This window comes from Rhinichthys klamathensis, unplaced genomic scaffold, assembly GCF_029890125.1.
Source record: "Rhinichthys klamathensis goyatoka isolate OS25496 unplaced genomic scaffold, OSU_Roscu_1.1 h1tg000220l_1, whole genome shotgun sequence".
Classification (NCBI taxonomy): domain Eukaryota; kingdom Metazoa; phylum Chordata; class Actinopteri; order Cypriniformes; family Leuciscidae; genus Rhinichthys; species Rhinichthys klamathensis.
In genome coordinates, this window is record NW_026606744.1 from 1,130,367 (window position 1) to 1,151,963 (window position 21,597).

Here is a 21,597-nt window from a genome sequence, read left to right on the forward strand (position 1 = left end):
CAGCTTACACAGGACACAGGATCTGGTCTAATCTTATTTATTTAAGAGCTTTAAGAGCTCAAACACGGATAAACGGCCTTTTAGTGTTATTTTTGACTGGAGAGGCATATGGAGACAGGATAAACAGCTGGTCCAGCGATGAAGCTTGATATTCGCTCGACGTCAGAAAAGAGTTTAAAATTAACATGGACCAGTGGAGCAGAGCGTGAGAGGGAGAAAGAATCGTCGCATGCACAATTGCGCATTTACGCTCACACACACAAGTGCGAAGACAATTCTGGAGGATCACACCTGTAATCCACGTGAGTGTTTGAGGAAGGTGTTTATCAGATACGCGAGAGGGTCTTACAGAGTTCATTATCCATCTCGACACAGAAACCAGCCAATATCAGCTCAGTGCCGCACGTCATGTCTAATCGTTGATATGAACACGACCCCCTCCGATCCAGCAAACACGCGCACATGCATATGCCCCATTAACCAACAAAGCAAGCATACGATCACAATTATGATCTAATTAATTAATCGGCAGATCACAGAAAAGAGCGAGGAATGAGCAAAGTCAGCGAAATACGGCTAAATGAATTAGTCCAGACACTATCAGGTTCACATCACAGGATAATTACAAGTATAGAATGTAACAATTATGCAAAACACTCCAGTGAATGAGTGGAGGGGCAACCCTGCCCTCCCTCTCCCTTCCTCTCTACCCCTTTGGGTGACTCCGACCCCTCCAATTTCTTCCGACACCAAAGTGCTTCACTTCACAAAAGGCTTCTTACAAAAGAAAAGAAAGAGAAATTCTTTCGGTGCTCCATTGTTGGTTCGGAGACAATGGAGACTCGAGCCCGACTCATACTGGGGGCTCTTACGTGGGGCTCCGTCCGTTTTGTTTCAGCTGACCTCTGTGACACAGAGGGGACCAGATCAGATGGAGCAGGGACCCCCGCTCGTTCTCTGCCTTTCTCTTTCTTTCTTTCTCTCCCTCTCTCCTGCGGTTGGTTTAATTTAACTTCTGTGGCTAATTAGTCAAGAGCCAAAACCGTGGGGTGAAACGCCACTGCCTTTAGCTCCCTCTCACTCTCTCTCCGTTTCTCTGCCTTTAGCTCACTCGCTCTCACTTCTCTTTGTTGATTCAGAAGGACTGATATTCATGGCCCATTCATAATTTCCCACTTGCGTCTCTCTCATCCTTTCTCTTTTTCATTTTCCCAGTGCATGTCCCAAGAATAACAGATCCAGGTTTCTCTCTCCCTCCCTCCCTCCTTCTCTTTCTCTGCCCTTTCAGGCTTGTGTGGCTCGAGCTCCACCTTTTCAATTGGGGCCCTCAGCAGCAGCACTTAGTGGGGAATGAATTGGAACGAGTGCGATCAGCGTGAAAGAAGGAGGGAGAGAGAGGAACTGCAAGAAAAAAGGACAGAGAGAAAGAGAGAGACAGCGGCCGGTGTGAACGCTAATAGGGAAGGTGTCACTCGGGCATGGAGAGAAGAGGCCTAGAAAAGGGGTCACACACACAGGACCATTTAAAGGAGTGAGAAACGAGAGGGAGAGAAAAGATAGTGTACCAGCCACGAGAGCTGTGAAAGACAGACTCCCTCGCTCTTTTTCTTCCGCACCCCCTCCCTCTCTCTCTTAGCAACTGTTGCTCTCTGGAGTCTCTGGGATTCTTGTTATGGTAGGAGAGAGGGGACATGACATGGCCAGGGGCCTCAAATCCAAAACTGCACCTGCCCTGAGCCTCTCAGTCTCCAAGCTCTCTGCATGTATAACCCACCTATAACTACACTGTTATCATGACAATGGCAACACATTTTGAAGTTCATTTTAAAACAGATTTATACAATAATAATAAATTAATTAATATTTGTATTAATAATAATCACAGATTGATACGTGTTCTTGAAAAGTGTTTATTGGCTTAGTTAAATTAATTCAGTTGTGCTTTCTGCCTGCAGATTACCTGTCAGTTTTGAACATTTTCATATGTACTAAATGTTCAAAGGTTTGGGGTCATTAGGATTTTTTAAAATGTTTTATGCTCAACAAGGCTGCATTCACTTGATCAAAAATACAATAAAAAAAATTTAAATATTATTGCCGTTTAAAATAACTGTTTTCTTTCTGAATATATTTAGAATGTAATTTATTCCTGTGATGGCGAAGCTGAATTTTCAGCATCATTACTCCAGTCTTCAGTGTCACATGATCCTTCAGAAATCATGATAATATGCTGATTTGGGGCTCAAGAATAATTTCCTCTTATTATTATTCATATTGAAAACAGTTGTGCTGCTCAAAATTTTGTGAAAACAGTGATGCATTTTTTTTTCCAGGATTCTTCGATGAATACAAAGAACATTGTAATATTATAATGTCTTTATTGTTTAATGTGTTCAATTTAATGTGTTCTAGCTAAATAAAAGGATTAATTTCTTCACTGAACCTTTTGAATGTAGTGTATATTTTGTTACAAATTTTTTCCACAAAAGATTTGCACTTGGACACTTAAGTCACAATTATAATGTATGAATTTCATGAGATACAAAATATAAAATTTTAACCAGGGTAATTTTATAGGCAAGTCTTAACAAATGTACATCTGAAAATCAGAAAGTCTTCATTTAGAACAGTGTATCTACAGTTTTACAATGCAGAACATCTCTTTGAGAAATATTTTGCTAGAAAAATGTGATTGTGTCTTTTTTCTTTTAAAAAAAAACTACTTGGTCTGATTTATGGTTGTCTAATGCAGGGTTTCCCAATCTGGGGTTTGTGAGGGAACTGCAGGGTGTTTGTGAGTTGATGAAAATCTAATAATTAAAACAATCATAAAAACATAAAATTAAAATGAATAAATCATTTTAAAATGAAACAAAAATACTTAAAACAAAACAAAAGATAAAATAGTTTATTTGTTTACCTGCATGTCATGTGAACATTAACTAACATCAGAGAACTGCGAAAATTAAATGATTTAAAGATTATTATTTACAGGTTTGGCTGATAAAAAAGGTTTGGGAATCCCTGCAAGAGTCCAAGTACAATTCGGGGCAGTTGTGGCAGTATGTGCATGTCTGAAAGTGTGTGCTCACCATGAACAGATCTCTAGCTCCGATATCTACAGCCAGCAAGAAGGCGTTTTCAAACCGCTGGTGTCTGGAAGAGTAAAGTCAGAAGTATTAAATAGCCATTTCTGAACACCTGACTGAATGGTGATTTTTATTTAATGATTATTTTAATTGAAGAGGATACATTAAACCATTCCAATCTGGAACACACACCATTACATGCAGTAGGTGTGGTGAACAGTATGTAGAGTGTGTGTTATGTGTGTACCTGAGCAGGTGATGGAAGAATCGCCGGGCGTATCTGCTGATGGGGTCTCTGTACTCCAGTATGACAGTGTTTGAGAGGGGTCTGCAGGGAGTGTAAAACAGCCCCAGCGCCGCTTCCAACTGACCTGCAATCACACACATCAGGATCAAATATGGATATTCAGTGGCCCCAAACGTTTTTCATTAAATTATATACAAAACATCAAAAAGGTGGAATCTGCAAACAAATGATGAGTCATTTTTCAGTTACGTTTAACCAGGTGGTGACAAAGTGACTTGCAGTGGATTCATTTAGTTCATCACATTAGCTATGAATGATGATGAAGAACCACTAACTTTTGACAACCAGTGTTTTAAACTTTTTAATTAATTTTTCATTTTTAATACTTAAAATACTGTATGTATGTGTGTGTGGTTTCATTTTTTTTAATTATGATAATACAATTAATAATATATATATTTTTTAACTTGTTTTACTAATGTTTTACTAGAAAAGTGTGTTCAAAATTCTGAACAAACAATGATTCATTTAAAACAATGCCACTTGATTTGATAAATTGTTGATATTTTACAAGTGGTCCAAATATTTTTGGGGCCACAGTCAGTATATTCTCAATCCATCAAAACATGGTTTTGTGCTCCATTGTCCTGCTTGTATTTCACTCTAAGCACCAGAGCACATAACGTGATTTAAATAGTGTTATTTTAAAGCGTAAAGACCTTTTTGATTCTAAGTGTTTATTGTGCACTTAGTTTAGTCTCTGTACAGAAATCAAAGCCTGTAGGGTCTGGAGTCTTTACCTTCAGTCTCCTGGTCCAGTGGTTTTCTCAGCAGGTGATCTGTGATGGAGATGAGTGACCTGTAACACTCTGCTCCCATCATGGCCCAGTCCATATTACCCAGAATTCCCAGTGCTGCATCCACCTCCTCACAGCGCAAACGGTCATGTACCAGATCGCCTGGGCCTAGCTGAGCACCATTAAACACACCTGTACATAGAACAAATACTGTTTTTGTTTATTATTAAGTGGCTACATGGTTATGACATGACATATATAAAATACATGACAAAAGCAAACTTTCTCCAAAATCACTTTCAATGGCACTGCAATGGCAACTGTCATGCTCTGGCACATTAAGCCATGTTTCCCAATCACTTTCCCTCACTCTTGTCTACATAATTTCCTTTTAATATACTATAAAAATCACAAAAAAGGCAAAAATAATTTCAAATAAAATTTCACAATTACAAGTAACAGAGAAAGAGAGAGATTGTGCAAGCACTGGATCGTATGAGGTTGGAGATCTTTAGAGGCGGGCGGCGCACTGTAAGATTGCCATTGACATTTGGATCGATCTTCAGTCTGTGCTCTTTCCCTGTAGCACAGTTGAAAGGTGTGTGTGTGTGTGTGTGTGTGTGTGTGTGTGTGTGTGTGTGTGTGTGTGTGTGTGTGTGTGTGTGTGTGTGTGTGTGTGTGTGTGTGTGTGTGTGTGTGTGTGTGTGTTGAGCTGACACACACAGCAAATGCAGTCGATTCAGGTTAAACGTACCCGTTGGTGTAGATACTGCGGTCAGTTAGTTTAGAGAATTATAAGATTCAAGGTGTGGCAAGTTCAGGTGATGCCATCCACTCTAACAACATCACATGGCAATATCAATTAAATTAAGTGTAGAACAACAGAAGACAACATTAACCAACACCAGCCAATTAAAAAATAAATAAAAAATAACCTGGCAGATAATAGGCAGCTGCTGGTATATGAATGAATGAAAAAAAAGAAGAAGTCAGCTCTTACCTTTTAAGAGTCTAAAAAAAAAGCAAGATTACTCAATTAAAATGAAATGGAAAAAAAAATAGACAAATGATCACGCTTGTGCATTTAATGGCAGAGAAAGGTGACTTTCATGAAGTCTTTTTCTAAAGAGGATGCAAACATCTCATAAAATAATTCCATGCAACTTGTGCCATATATTCCAAGTATTCTGAAGGCATATGATGGAGTTCAGCGAGAAACAATGTAAAGTATTATGAAGTTGAAAATCTTGACATCAGCCATTGTACTCCTCTGTACATTCATTCAAGTGCACAGCAGTTCAAGCCAGTGTGCCTAGGGAAAGGCACAAAAGGACATCATTTTGAGATACCAATTAAAATCAATATTAATAAAATGTCCTCGTTTAGAAGGAACAACGGATGCTTTAAAAAAAAAAGCCACATACAGCAGAGAATCAATCAGAGAGGGATAGTGAGAGCAGCTGAACGGACATTGAGCTAATGGATGTACATTCTGTTTACAAAGCTTCTCAAACGTGCATTTACTGGCAAGACAATCAAACACCATTTTAATCCCAAAAGGGTCAAACAGATGAGTTTTCTTCAAACTGATCTGAATGCATAAATTATTGGTCAACTGATATGGATTTTTTAACAGCTGATATCAATACAGTTATATAGTGAGAAGGGAGAAGGCGGTGAAATGAGAAGGCAAATAAACACTAATTTTACAACATGATTATGATGTCGCTACGATTTTTTGTCATGTTTTTGAAAGTAGTCTCTTATGCTCACCAAAGCTGCGTTTATTTGATCACTGCTATAATATTATAGCAAATAACAAATATTTTTTATATTCCTGAAATGACAAAGCTGACTTTTCAGCATCATTACTCCAGTCTTCAGTGTCACATGATCCTTCAGAAATCATTCTAATATGCTGATTTACTGACTTCAAACTTTTGAACGGTAGTGTTTAATCATGGTATTAAATATCATATGTATGTGCCATGGTATTTACATAGAACTACAAAGTAATTCTAAGAATTATAGTAAAAAAAAAAACAAGGTTTGCAGTAAGGATGTGTTTTGGTTTAGTTGAACTGCTCTATCAAGTAGTGCTGTCTTTTCACAAATATATTTATGCAACGTGTTGATTGCTGTGTTGTGTTGAACATTGTTGTTAAATTGTGCTGATTTAAATGTCACTAAAATGATGTTATCTAGTCAAATCAGTAATATTTTGCAAAAACAAAAAGTAAATTGAATTATAGTAAACTTTTTCATTAAGAAAATTAAGATTTTTTTTAAGATTTTCTTAAAATATTTTCCTAAAAGAAATGCTATTTATAATGGTAAAATGATTTTTGGGCACTACATTGTACTTTTTTGTTACTGTTGTTACATTATCAGCTAGTATCTTTAAGATCTACAGGTTTGTGCTGATTTTACAGTAGGTTCAGATTTCATAGTGCATCGTGAGCATTTCATAGGCCTAACTACTCCAACTTTCTCTAACATTTCATTTCACACACTCATGCTTAAGTATCTGCTCCACACTCTTTCTTTCATTCCTGTCTCTTCTCTCTCAGACACATCTTTCTATTCCTTTCTTTCATCTGTCTGTTTCTCTTGCTAACTTTCTGTGAACGTTAGCGTCTGTGATCACAATGAGCAGTAATCACCTGAGGCAGTTGACACCCGTAAAGGCGCCTTTAATAATGTAATAGAGCTTAATCCAACCATACTGGATCTGCTTCTGAACGGCACACTCCATCGCTGCTACCCTTAACCTTGCTCGCTTCTCAACAGGAGACCATCAGTACAGCAACAAAAAACCACATGCAAATAAAACATTGACAAACACAGATATATGTTGCCTATGAATAAAACAACCCATCAAGAGCAGTCTTACAGGAACACACACATATAACAGCAAAGAAAAGCAAATGACTCTGTTTTTTATCTCTTTTTGTTTCTAACTCTCCTCTCAGACAGAAATCCCCTCCCGTGGACGCTGAGAGCAGAAGGAGGCGCCATTTTGCGGCAAATGAAATGACGCCACCATTTTTTTTGTAAGTGAATTTAGAAAAGAGGTCGGGGAGGGTCCAATTAAAACTGCATGTGGGAAATTAACAGGCCGCCTCCCACAAGCCCCTGAAGAGCAACTAATGTGACTAATAACAGTGTAGAAAGAAATGACAGACGTCAGCACAGACACAGAAGAGCTGCAGAGACTCACAATAACACAAAGATGCTGTTTATAGCACACATATACATCAAATTGAAAATTTAAAAGGATTAACTTTCTCCCTAGGCCTGTGATTAAGCTGACAAACATCACACTAAGGAGGAGGAGGAGGAGTCCACAGGTTTAGTTTGTTTTTAGTTATATATATATACTTTAAAAAAAATAGTTTGCTTGTTTTTCCTGACTTTCATTCAAAAATGAAATGGCATTGGAAATGAATGGGAAACAAATTTTAAATGTGGAAATGAATCTAGTGGAAAATGTTTTTTTTGTTTGTTTGTTTTAAAATGTAACTGTTCTGTCCAGTAAAAAAAGCTTGAAATAACAGTTAGGTGACTTTCAGTTATGAGACGTCTTAATTCATTGCCGATTGTGATAGAAAACAAAAAATAATTTCGACTTCAATTGAAGCTGTTTTTCTTGGTCTTCTAATTGTGGTTAAGTGGTTAAAAAAGACCCCACTGATTCATTTAATTGAAAGTGTTAACAATCTGCATAATCTGGCCCAACCAAAACAAACGGGGTGTCCTATGTGATGCAACCAAAGGCCTCTAAACTGCAATGCTGTGCAAATTCCTCTCCTTTAAATTAATCTTGTTTCTCCCTCACTCACTTTTTTTTTCACTTTCTCAGAGTGTGCCGGCCAGCTGCCCCCCGTATCCACTCCGTACAGCAGCTCTCCTGTGCCGAGCGCGTGCCCAGATGAGATAACTCAGGGAGGAGAGGAAAAAAAGAAGGGAGGGTGAGTGAAAGAAAAAGAGCTGCTTCCTTGGGAAGACTGGAGGTCTGCCAACTCTTTCATCTTCTGTGCGTCCGATTCACTCACTTCATCATGTAGCAGTTTTGGAGATATAAGTCAATAAATATGGGCGCGTGAGCAAGACAAGCCCAACGAACACGTTTACAAACAAATAAATAGACAAACGGGCAAACAAGCTCTGCTCACTTGCTGCTCCAAATTATCAGCCGGAAAGGATGTGCGTTTGCTTTCTTCATCAAAACCTTGGCACACGATCAGAGGAGAGGGAACTGCTGCAGCTCTCTCTCCCTTCCACCCTCCCTTGCTTTCTACCTCTCTCTCGTAGAAAACTCTTTCTCTTGCTGACGCTCTCCATTTAAAACTTTGACTGAGTCGCTGGGAGTCACATTCACTTCCAAAGTCAAAATTAAACTCTAGGCATGGGCAGGTTTTGATTGGCAAACTTTATCTGGTGCCTGGAGGGACCGTAAGCCACTGTAAATGATTTATCGGAGAAATGCATCCCAGAATGCACCTGGAGGTGGCAGCCCAAGGGTGGGTATTGAGTGACCTCAGAAGACTTGGCCCCTGCCTCTGCCATTACCTCAAATGTCTTCTACAATGAACACAATTTCAGATGCTACAACCACACTCTCATGCATATTACAAACAATAACAGCACACACTCTCTTGATCGGGCAAGCTCTTACTTGATCGGCTGACTTTATGTCCCAAACAAGATACCGGGTTGCTCACTTTTGGAAGAACTAATCACTGGATTTGCCAAAGTGTGCGAGGATTGTGACATAAAATCTTTGAAAGATATTCTGAGTTTTATTGGAGAACTTAGTAACAAGAAAACTAGATATCTATGTACGCATGTACTGTTTTCCTGCAACTGGGAAGAGGATAGGAATCGGGATTCAAATGTGTCACCCATTTGAGCACCACAGCTCAATGTGTTGAATGTGCACTGACCGCTGCGCCATTTTTTACCAAAAAATTCGTAAGAAAAGTTTTGCATTTGTGCCACTTAGTAGAAAATAAACTACAAAGATCAGGACTGTGCAATCATTTTTGTTTTCTTATGTCTATGAAGTAATCAGTACTCAAATTCAGAATACACACAGACTATGCATGATTTTTACCACGTCAGTCTATTACTGTGGTATCAACTATTTCATTTAAATCCCTAACCAGTTCATCCATAACGAATTGATCACTGAACTAAATTGAGCTAAATAATCACATTACTACCTTGGTACAGCTGCTTTACAGCAGAATTTAAATCCGTCTCTAATTTGATAAAGTTTGCAAAAATTAACAGTAACATAATTCTGTTACTTCCCTGATTTGAAACTGTTTTTATTTTATAAAGTGCTTTAAAAATAAAGGTAACTTAACTTGACTAACCAACTTGAACTGTGACTTGTTGCTAAACTGTACATGTCAGTCATAAGTTATTTTGCAGTTTATGTGGGCAGTTTTTAGCCAAAATAAGATGCAATGTGGACCAGTTTTACTGTATGCTGCCATGCCCTGTTATTGAAACGAATTAAATTAAATATTTATTTAAAATACACTACCATTCAAAAGTCTGGGGTCGGTAAGATGCTTTCATATTTTTGAAAGGAATCTCTTATGCTCACTAAGGCTACATTTATTTGATCAAAAATACAGTAAAACAGTAATATTGTGAAATATTATTAGAATTTAAAATAACCATTTTGTATTTTAATATATTTTAAAATGTAATTTATTCCTGTGATGGCATAGCTGAATTTTCATCAGTCTTCAGATTCACATGAATAGAAAGTTTAAAAGAGCAGTATTTATCTGAAGTAGAACATTTTTGTAACATTATAAATGTCTTTACTGTCACTTTTGATCAATGGTAATGCATCATTGCTGAATAATAATAAAAAAATCTTACTGACCTCAAACCTTTGAAACTTTTGTGTAAACGTGTAGTGTAAATTCTCTCTGGCATAAGTTCCAACATATGTGACTTTGGAGTTAACCATACTGTATTTAAATTACTGTATTTAAGGCCATTTTAGAAGAGTTTGTGTTTTAAGTCTCCTGGCTATATAAATATAATCACGTTCAAGACCCTTTAGTGCTAGACTTGAAATGCTCTACTTTGATTTTAATCAATTACACAAAGGTCCCACTGACCCAGTCTTAGCTTCAGAACAGCAAGTGGCCCTCCATGAAATTGAAGCAGCAGTAAATCATGTGCCTCCAGACCCTCGTTTCCCTGGGATATCGGACAGTAGGCCCATTGGATCCCTTCTAGCCCCTCTGAGGTTTTCATGTGGCGAGACAGCTGCAGGCTGGGGCCTCCAGAGCTGGGGACTGGTTCTTCACTCACTAACCGCAGAGGGAGAGGCGAGAGCCCCATATCAAAGCACTGGAGCTCGCCTTGACCTCCGCCCACCATCAGCAGAGCTCCTGAAGGATGCCAAGCTAGCATCGCCGGCACCATGGAGCAGGTGGCCCACTGGGAGAGGCCAGTCTGTGGGTCGAAAAGTACCACCGAGCAGTCCTGAAGCCCCAAGAGAACCCAGCGCTCCAACGGGTCACGACTACAGGTTATGGGTTTGGATTTGAGGGATAGAGGAGTGCCGGACAGACGCTGGAGACGTCCATGAGCAGATTCATACACACAAGTTTGGACATCGGGAGGCTGGGCCTCCTCATGCAGCTCAGACGTGGAGTGTTTGGCCTCTTGGTGTAGCTCCACAGTCAGGACATGGTAGGGTTGGGTCAGACTAAATCTGCAGTCAATAGGGTTTCCGTCAGTTCGGACAGAGCTCAAAACCTACACAGAGAGAAACAAAGTCAAAAGTTAAGTATTTCATTTAATAGTTATGCAAGTATTGTTTTGGAAAAAGTATATGAACCCTTGGATTTACTGTTTGAATTTCTTTATAAATTGGTTGTGCATGCCTGGTAATTTCTGCTGAAACCAAGGGTTCACATACTTTTACCCTCATCTGTCACAACAGACAGATAAGATTTTATGACCAATGTATGCAGAAATTCATTGTAAATACATATACTTGTATCTGCGACTTTAAATTACAATCTATATTTTTTTCTAAATTAAAATTGTATGTATGGTGTGTAGTAGTATAGTTCAGAAAAGAATAGGAAATAAGGAGGAGAAAAGGAAAAGGAAGTAATGAGAAGAGAGGTAAAGGGATCAGGTAATGAGTCAGATTCAAATTCAAAACTCAATTTGAGCAACCTCTTTGCCTTTCATCCAAAAAAGTCTTAGAAAAGTTATGCATAATATGTAATTAAAGTGAAATGGTGAATGAATCATCTTAAAATTTTAATTATAATCAATTACATTAAAAAAAGCTTTGAGTCCGACAGTTCAATGTGTCGAAGCATGTGCACTGCCTACGCCACGATTCTAAAGAATAAAAAATTGTAGAAAATGGGTGACTAAATTATATTTCCAACTTATAAACGTGAAAAGTAACAACTCATTACGATTAAAAAAAAAAAAAAAAAAAAAAAAAAAGAAAGACATAGACAGCCTTGAAAAAACACAGGGAGGCCAGAAGTTTGCAAAAGTAAATATTCAACATGGGCTCCTCCATCCCTGAGACAGTAGAAATCACAGGCCCAACACAGATGTTGAGCAAATTTGTTTGGAGATTTTACCTCAAAATGTGCACACAAACAGCTTAAAAAATGTCCTATCAGACAGCAGCACGCAGGAAGTTCGGGTTTACCTGTAGTATGTGTGTTTCTGGTGCAGATGGTGTGGTGAGAGAGAGACTGAGAGCGATGGGCTGGCACAGAACCGTGGCGTGCGCGCCAGCGTAGGAGACTGAGTTAAGCGGGTTGCCGATGGTTTCTGTGAAAGCAGGGGATGAGTTTTTTTGTCTTTTTTTTTAGCTGTAATCCCCCCTGGGCCAACTCCCGCTGCACCCCAGGGGGTGAGAGGGGTTTAGTGAGAGGGCGGGAGAGGAGTTGCTGACAGCACAGAGGGGAGATCCGGAACAGTGCCAGATCTCTACAGAGCCAGGCCCCGCTGAGACACACCTGCCCCAGCCACAGAGGCCCCCACTCTGGGCCTGTCCACAGCTGGGCCCGGGCTCAGAACCAACACCCCACTGACCATGCTAGCAAAAGACCAACGCCCCAACTGCTTTGGCTAATACTACGATAATTCTGACCCTGCTAGCACTAAGCTAGTAAAAAACTAGCTATGGCTAGGTTGAACACCTTTCTGGGCCATTTTAAGGTGGTCAGCTCACTGCTCTGGCCAGAATATGTGACCTTGTGAGGCTAATGCTTTGCTAATACCATGCTAGGTAGTGCTACAGATGCTCTTCTGGCTAATAATACACATTTAAACGCTATAACCCTTGAATACTGTTGTGCGTGTAAAATCGCGGACCACAAGTGCCATCAGGAACTACAGAGAAATTGCACAATCCTCACACTTGTTTATCCGGTTTAGTAGTAACGGATAGCCACAGAGAGAAAGCGCTAAGCTCTTTGCCACGGTAACACGAAACAAAAACAAAAAGGTGAAGAAATAAAGGAGAGCTGGTTGAGAGGCAGTGTGTTTGCCTCAGCACTGGGGGACATTTTGAGTGTCTTTCTCCCACCCGCCACAAAGGTTTTAACATCTTCACAGAGTGATCCTTCTTAAGACCTGCATTCACACACACACACACACACACACACACACAAACATTGCAAATCCCACAGCTGCTGCTGAAACAATGACAGATTCAATTTCACAAAGACAAACGGCATCTTGGTGAGTTGGTGAGTTGGGGAGGTTGGGTGGGTGGGGGGGCGGTGCAAAGGAGAGCGAGAAAGAGAGAGAGAGAGAACAGTGGTAAGTGAGTCTCTGTTAGTTATTGGTTTCAGTCACTGGTCAAAACTATTCTTTTCTTTTCTTCTCTTCTCTGGACTTTCTTTTGCAGCTTGAAAGATAAACCCAAAGAGGTCCAGCTGAGCAGCAGGCCTTGTTCACAGCAGTAGAGCTCTTTGAGCCAATTTTCCAGCTCAGAGAGCAAACAGTGAGAGAGAGGGAGAGAGAGAGGGGGACAGTGGGACAGTGAGAGAGAGAGAGAGAGAGAGAGAGAGAGAGAGAGAGAGAGAGAGAGAGAGAGAGAGAGAGAGAGAGAGAGAGAGAGAGAGAGAGAGAGAAAGGGAGATGATGATGAAGGCAATCTATGAAAGTTCTTGCTGCTGAGTCTCCGCTCTTCTGGTGTGTGTAAGTGTGTGTGTGCTACTCAGATGCTTGTCAGGCCGCTGTGGCATGAAATCAACACAGAAGCATTCGCTCTACTGCACCTGCACATGCCCAAGAATTTAACCCGGGAAATCACATTCCACTCGGACCTTTTCTCTTCATATATAACATGCCCTGGAATCATAACAGCAGCCATGCACGGAAAAATGACAGAGATTGAAACCATTCCACATGAGCCTTCTAGAATCAAATCAACGCTGACAAAGTCACTGAATAAGGAATAAATTAAATCCAAATCCAAAAATAAGGAGAATAAATTCAGCAGAAGGACAAATAGCTCAGTCAAAAAGTAAAAAGTAAAAGAGGGGGCTGTGTCAAAACAGGGATGCTGCTGACCATTCAAAAGTTTGGAGATAAGATTTTAATTCTTTTAAATGAATACTTTCATTCAGTAAGGATTCTGAACACTCAAGAACACTGACACTCAAGACATTTACAATGTTACAAAAGATTTCTAGTTCAAATAAATGCTGTTGTTTTGAACTTTCGATTCACCAAATAATCCTGAAAAATGTTTTACTGTTTTCACAAAATATTAACAGCACAAATGTTTTCAACATTAATAAAAATAAGAAATATTTCTTAAGCAGCAAATCAGCACATTAAAATGATTTATTTGTGGATTGAGGATGACTGGAGTATTGATGCTGATAATTCAGCTTTGTCATCACAGGAGTAAATTATATTTTAAAATATATTAAAATAGAAGACAGTTATTTTGAATTGTAATAATAATAATAATAATAATTCACAATATTACTGTTTTTACTGTACTTAAAAAGTATTACCAACCGCAAGCTTTGAAGAAATTGTTATGAGCAATTCCGTTAGGATCATTATCAAATTGAACACTGACAAAACAAACAAAACACATAAAAACATATACTTATGACTTTTTCATGGTTTTATCACAATTTATTTTTTCTTTTAGGATAGTTTAACCATTTGCGGCCACAAAATTTCCTCAAGAAATTCCTTTAAAAAAAGTACACCGACATAAAGTCACTGACTCCATGGTTCATGTGTGATGTCTGGAGTAATTTAAAAAAGCCTTAAAACTGTAAAACTATCCTATTCTGCTATCATTCCACATTGGGTGAAAAGCATAATATGCATTTGGTTGAAGACATAAGAAATGTGGCAATTTGTAAATAGAGTACAGACGCATGGTAAATATGCAGATCAAACAAATGAAGAGAAGTGTTCTGAGAGAGATAACAGGATATTCAACAACATCTAATGCGCACGGAAAACATAACAACAACCACCTCAATATGCAAAACAACTATCAAAAAAGGGAAAAAAGAGAGAGATATCAAATGCTTACTGAAAACATAACAACCACCTTAACATGCAAAATAAGGGAAGTGTATTTATAAAAATTCTTTTTATTAAAATCGTTAAATTCCAGGAACAGGGGAATTGATTAAAAATGTTAAACGTTTGCATAAATAAGTGTGTGTGCACGAGTGTTTTTCCCGGTGTGTCTCTTGGCAGTGCTTATCTGCGAGGGGTAAGAATTAAGACCACATAGGGAAAGAAAGCGTACTTTTTAAATGCTGAAGACTAAGCAGAAAATGGGTTTAGCATGCAGATAGCAAACTTAACAAAGGGAACATATATATGAGGCAGAATTGATTGAAGTGTGTGTCTGTGCGCCGAGCGAACCGTTTGATTCACCGCTCGCGTCTTACATAAACTGCTAGCTTGATTTCACACCACGGATCTGAAAATGACAACAAACACTTTAATTAGAAACGATGAAGGCGAGAGACACTTTAATGTTTTTTTACCGTAGAAAAATGAGAGAGAGAGAGACAGAGGGGAAAAGAGAAAGTGGTGAAGGCCCAGGATAAATCCAGGGTTCATTTCCAAACAGAGCAATCCAGCGTCGCTCCACTAGCATTTTTCCACCCCTTGTTTGTTTTCATTTGGTGCATTTGCAATTGGAAACGCCACTTCGTCTCTCTCATTCCCTGCTCTGCGAGTGAAGATTTTGCATATGTTTAAAACCAGAGAGCAACGTTGAGAGTTTAAGCCATTCAATATTAAACAGCGCTGAGAGGCAAGAAAAAGAAGGAATGTACAGTAGAAATGGAGAGATGGAGAAGTGGACAGACAGTCTTATAAGTGGTTCTTGAGAGCTACTCTTTTTTTTCTCATTAAAAAAGTTTTACACAAAAAAAGAATAGTACTTTTGAGACAAATACTCTGGTCATATCAATAGCCTAATAAAAGCTTTAAAAGTATTTTAATCACTGCATGGAATACGAGTCACTTTTTAATTAAATAATGAAACTTGGATTACTCAACAACAAAAAAATTATATATATAGTAATGAATAAATAAATCATGACTGATTCTGAAAACATGCATGATGCTGTATTTGATATTGCTAGACATCAGTAAGTCCAAGGCATGCTATCCAGAGTGACGCAAGCATAAAATGAGTGGTACGTTTAAAAGGGATGATAGATTAATGCGTGTAATTCTATTCTATACGCTTAATATTTTTTGAATCAAAAAAACATTCGCTGTGTAGCTGTTGCATAACTGCACATTCACTGGAGAGCAAAATACATTGTACAATGAAAGAGTGTCAGCTACACAGGAAGGTCAAAGGTTGGCTGTTCACGTAAAGAAAAAGTTCAAGTGAACAGTCTGTGAGTTACAGCACCTCATTGAGAAATACAATGGTGATTGGTAAAGCATGACAAAAGAGAAAAAAGAAAGGTACAACGGGACGAAAAGACTGGGGTGAAAAAGGGATTGAGAATCTTTCCAAAACCTTGAGCAATGGAGCATTGTGAGGGCTGTATTAAAAGTATTTATATTATTTAGGAGGTCACACTCCGGTTTTTATCTGACCTTCGAGTTTTTCCAAAATCTCACTCTCACATAATTTATCTCACATATTTCTAACCAAAAAATATTAGTTTAGGAAGGGATAAAAGGCCAACCCTGAAGCCATGTGAGTGTCTGCTTACCGTAAGCCCCGGGGTATCCGAGCAGGCGAGCAGCACTAGGTTGGCCCTGTCCGCTGCCCGAGGGATGGGAGACCAAGGCCTAACCTCCTCGTTACAGAGCGGCCACCAGCACACGGCCACATCCTGCGTCCGGTTCAGACCCATGTGGCGCTCCACGCGGCGTCCCCCGCCAGGTAAGTCCACCACTGAAACCTACGGAAGAACAAAAACCGTAAAGGAATGAAAACAAAACATGTATAAAACATAGCCTCAACTCCTCTGCATAACACATTACAGCTGCGTGCTGCTTTATTAATGTGGCCTGAGCTGTTTCAGGTAGCAGGGCATTGTTATTTTTTGTTGGGGTTTTTATTAGATTCATTTGAATTAGTTGCATTTGTTCTGCACTTGGCGAGATGTTTGAAGGTAACAAGGTATTTGTATGACTGCTAATAAGATCTCTAGATGCTTTCACTGTCATAAACCACAGTGGCAGGAATGAACTGGATTCGGAAAGAAAAAAAGGAAAATCCTATGGAAAAACCGGTTACACTTTATTTTGAGGTGTCTTTGTTACACTGTAATTATACATTTAAGTAGTGAGTAATATTAAGTAACCACATGTACATGTACAACTACATGTACTTACAAACTTGCTTACAAAACGTAGTGTACTTACTACATAATAATTGCTTTTTTTTTAACTGTATCTCACATTTTGAAAAAATATCATATTTAATTATATTAAAACATTTTATATTATTATTTTAACTTAGAGGTGGAAATGGGCTTCCACAAGAAACATCTAAGCCAAGATCACTTACAATAAGAAATCAGTCTCTCTGAAAAACATGTCATCTGAGCAAGTAAGTAGCATATCAGCCGCTATAATATTTGAACCTTCTTGTCTTTCCTTTGGGAAACACACAACCACAAATGACGGAAGCCTAATATTTCCCAACAAATCAAACCTGACAGCTCTGAATTTAAACTTTTACAGTAGGCTTACCATAGTGACATAGTTTTGAATAAATTAAATCAAATGACATACTCATATACCTCAGAATCTAAGATACAAGATATATGCAGCACAGATCAATCCAAAACCACCCAAAATTACAGGTTTCTAATGAAGCAAAGGCCAGTGTTTTGCTGCTGACTAAGTCTGACTACCAAATTTCATTAAAATGAGCCGCACCTGATTGAGACACACCTGCTGTTTGGCTGATGCACAAAAAGCTTTAATCACTCAAGACTGTCTAGCCTCAACGTAGACATAATAATTGATGTATTTATAACTAGTTCCTTTGAAAGGGCATTAAATCCACTATCTGTTTATGGGACTGCAATAAAAGTGCAGTATGGAGCAATATTCTCTCCTACACCGCGCCACTGTCTCATGCCGCTACATTAAACTCTATCTCATATCTGCAACGGCTCATCATGTGCCATTTCAGCAGTTCTGGGTCGAGGATTTAAAGCAGACCCTCAATGCAGCCAATAGTACGAATAAATGGCATGAAAATACGATATGGCTCTTATAGAGTCAGTGCCTATTCATGCAACATAATAGCAGTCATTTCCATATACTTCATTCTGAAAGGCCTTATCAAGAGAGCAAACACTGAGTCTCTCTTTATGTCAACAACTCTATCTGTGCACAATAGGGAGGACTAGAAATGTACTACAGTCTACCCATGACAACAAAAACTGTTCTTCATTTAACCTTGACCTTCACATTGCGCCTGTAAAGACTAATCGCGCATGTTAAGTATCATCCACCATGAAAATAATTTATATAAGATTAATAAACAAACAAAAACAAAATAAACCAATACAGACTGTGGGAAAATAACATTCATCTCTCACTGTCTCTTTCTGCCCTCCCCCAAAACTTGATTCCCCATCTTGCCTGTGCTTGCTGGTCAGCAATAATCAGACCCTCTTTCTGGAGGATTAGGCTCAAAGCTTAGTCCAGTGGAGCAGGCAGTGGATGGGGCCGGCCGGGCTGGGATGGGGGATGTGGTGGGCGGGGGGTGGTGTCGGGGAGGGAGGACAGGGTTTGGGGGGGGGGGGCGTATGGTCCCCCCTTATCAGAGCCATGCTGCTGGAGCCAGCCACACCGCAGGAGAGATTGCTTTCATACTCAGGCTGCCATCGCAACAAAGCGCTCCAGTAATGCGATAATGTTCGGGTGCGGAGGGTGTTAAGAGCCTGATGTATTTATGTATTGTGTTTAGTCCATAATCAGACCCATCCAAATTGTGATCTCCGCACACTTGGTCTCCGGCCCATTAAAATGAGGTTAATGCTTTCAAAAAGACGACGAATAAAGATTTTTTTCTTCTTAAATACTGTTATGAATTTTTAGACAAGTTGCTTTGGAAAGCCAGAGAATGAATGGGATGAGGGATAAAGAATGGAGTGATCACCTTCATTTCCTCTGAAAAGGAAAAGATGGACTTGACCCCACCCTCCGACCTCTACACCACTGCTCTGCTAGCGTCAAACTACATGGCTGTGACCAATTTTACAAAACGATAATAATGGTCACATTTTATTATAGATAGTGTCAGGGTTCTGTCACTTCAGTATAGTTTATTCTTGGTTTTGTGACAGAGCCCTGACGCTACTGTATTGTCTTGTCTTGTGTGAGCGCGCGGATTCGAGTGTGCCCGAGCCGTGCGCTCTTCGGTCCATGCGAGTTGTTTTGTGTGCGGAGCGTGGTGTTCTGATCGCGGTACTTCGATCTAGTTTGGTTTCGGTTTTGTGTCGGGATTCGGACATTCATGCTCTGTGTGTTTGTCGTCTGCTGTGAGCGCACAGAATAAATATCCGCTAATTCTCGTGCACTCTGTCTTGTTGTCTGAATGCACGGTTTCAAGTTCGCTCGGGCCGTACGCTCTTCTGTCCGCATGTGTTGTTACATTTTGTGTTTTCATGTTGTCATGTTTTGTGTGAACAAGCAGCTTATAAGTGTTCTCATTAGCTGCGTGTTCATGTCTCGTTTTGTGTGCGTACATGGCTTGTGATTCTTTTCACTGGCCATGTGCTTGTGTTTTAGTCATGTTTGGTGTAAGTACATGGCTTGTCATGTATGTTTCCTTGTGCCATGTGCTCTCCTCTCTATTGTCTTACCCTGCTTATGTTTGATTTATTGGTTCATCTGCCCCACCCGCGTTACCTGCTTTGTTTGCTCCCTACTTATTCTCCTTGTGTTTGCAGTCCTGTGCCAGATCATTGTTGAACATGCACGATGTTTACCTCCTCCTCGTGTGTTTCACTGCAGTCAAGTCAAGTCAAGTCTTCCCCTTCGGGGTAGTTTTTGTTTGTTTTAGTTAGATTTTTTATCAAAATAAAAGTCTGTTAATCTGCATCGAGTACTCGCTCCTTTCATCACCCCCAAACCTGACAGAACAATCTGGCCACTAGAGGACTCAGCAGAGAATGGGCATCTTCCTTTTCCCATCTCCCTGCCCTTCCGCTCATCAGATGGCAGACCAACACAGCAAACTCCTTTCTCTTCGACAAGGGGGAGCCAGTGTGAAGGAGTTTGCTCACCAGTTACTGTTTGTAGCGAAGGGGCACAACATCAGCGACGCAGTGCTCAAAGACATTTTCAACAACAGCCTTAATGAGGTGTACAACCGTGGAGAAGAAGGTAACCTTCCTCCTCTTGGCCCTCCCCCCATTCCCCTCACAAACTGCCAAGTTACCAGTTCTCTGATGACCCCTTCGGGGAGAAGGAGGAAGAACATGTCCGCCTCATCTGCCACCTACCCAGAGGTGGTTGAGCCCACTTCCACTCCAGGAAGAAGGCTTCCTCTGCCCCACAAAGTCCGGAGGCCACTCCAGATCCGCCCAAGCGCCTTGCCCTGCCGGCTCCACCCTTGCTGCCGCCCAGCCGGCTCTGCCTTGATCGTCTGCCAGGACTCCAGACCTGCCGGAGCCCGCCTGGTCTGTTCCTCCGACACCGCCCTGGCACTCTGCTAAGACTCAAGATGCAACGGAGTATGCCTGGTTCGTCCCTCCGGTCCCGCCCTGGCCGTCTGCTGGGGTTCCTGATTGGCCGTAAGGGAGGGGTGGTGTCAGGGTTCTATCACTTTGGTCTAGTTTATTCTTGGTTTTGTGACAGAGCCCTGACGCTACTGTATTGTCTTGTCTTGTGTGACAAAAAGTGCCGCGATCAGAACACCACACTCTGCACACAAAACAACTCACATGGACCGAAGAGCGCACGGCTCGAGCACACTCGAATCCGTGCGCTCTTCGGTCCATGTGAGTTGTTTTGTGTGCGGAGTGTGGTGTTCTGATCGTGGCACTTTTAGTCTAGTTTGGTTTCGGTTTTGTGTCGGGATTCGGACATTCATGCTCTGTGTTTGTCGTCTGTTGTGTGCGCACGGAATGAGTATTCGCTAGTTCTCATGCGCTCTGTCTTGTTGTGTGAGCGTGTGGTTTCGAGTTCGCTCGGGCCGTACGCTCCTCTGTACGTGTGTTTTGTGTAGAGCACGGTTCATCTTTACATCAGCTGCGTGCTTTCATGTCATGTTTTGGCTTGTGCTGTGTAGCACGCAACTGAGTGCTTTCATGTTGTCATGCTTGGTTTAAGCACAAGGCTTGTCATGTATGTTTCCTTGTGCCATGTGCTTTCCTGTCTATTGTCTAACCACGCCCATCTTGTTACCTTATTATTGGTTCATACAAAAATAAAATATGTTAATAAATATATCTGATCTTTTTAGCCAAAAGTATGTGCCAAAATGCAAAGATGCAAATATAAATATTCCAAATTTAATTTATCTCAAAATACAAAAATGATTTTGGTTCTTCCTATTCAGGTACTATCAATGTGGAAAAACAGTGTGTAAAGTGCACACTGAAAAACTGCTTCATGTCGTTATGTTTTCAAAAAAGCATTTTTAGATTTAGGCTACTTGATGCATAACAGTTATTAGAGGACGTTCACAATGATCTGCAACTCTCTTTCCTTTAAAAAAAAAAATGCTTAATTTATTTTTTGTTAAATTACAGAAAGAAATTTAGAGATAGAGGGAAGAACATTTCTCAGTCATATATAGATGTACTGTCATAAAGGATGTGATATCTTTATAAAGAGAGAAGTGCTGTGTGTTTGGACGTGATGTTCCCCACAGGTGTGCATTAGAAAAGAGCTCCAGTAATCACAGTGTTACCTGTCCCAGCGGTAAAAGAAAGCAAGTAAAGCCAGGCAATTATTAGAG

General features: G+C 40.0%; 1 protein-coding gene across 1 annotated transcript in view; it reads right to left on the reverse strand.

The window, feature by feature from the left end:
- The window catches only part of wdpcp (WD repeat containing planar cell polarity effector), a 70,507-nt gene that overhangs the window by 10,739 nt on the left and 38,171 nt on the right, over positions 1 to 21,597 (reverse strand). Inside the window, 5 exon segments of the mRNA XM_056264312.1 lie at positions 3,093 to 3,156; positions 3,337 to 3,460; positions 4,137 to 4,325; positions 10,280 to 10,925; positions 16,379 to 16,570. Coding sequence (XP_056120287.1) covers positions 3,093 to 3,156; positions 3,337 to 3,460; positions 4,137 to 4,325; positions 10,280 to 10,925; positions 16,379 to 16,570 — 1,215 coding nt within the window.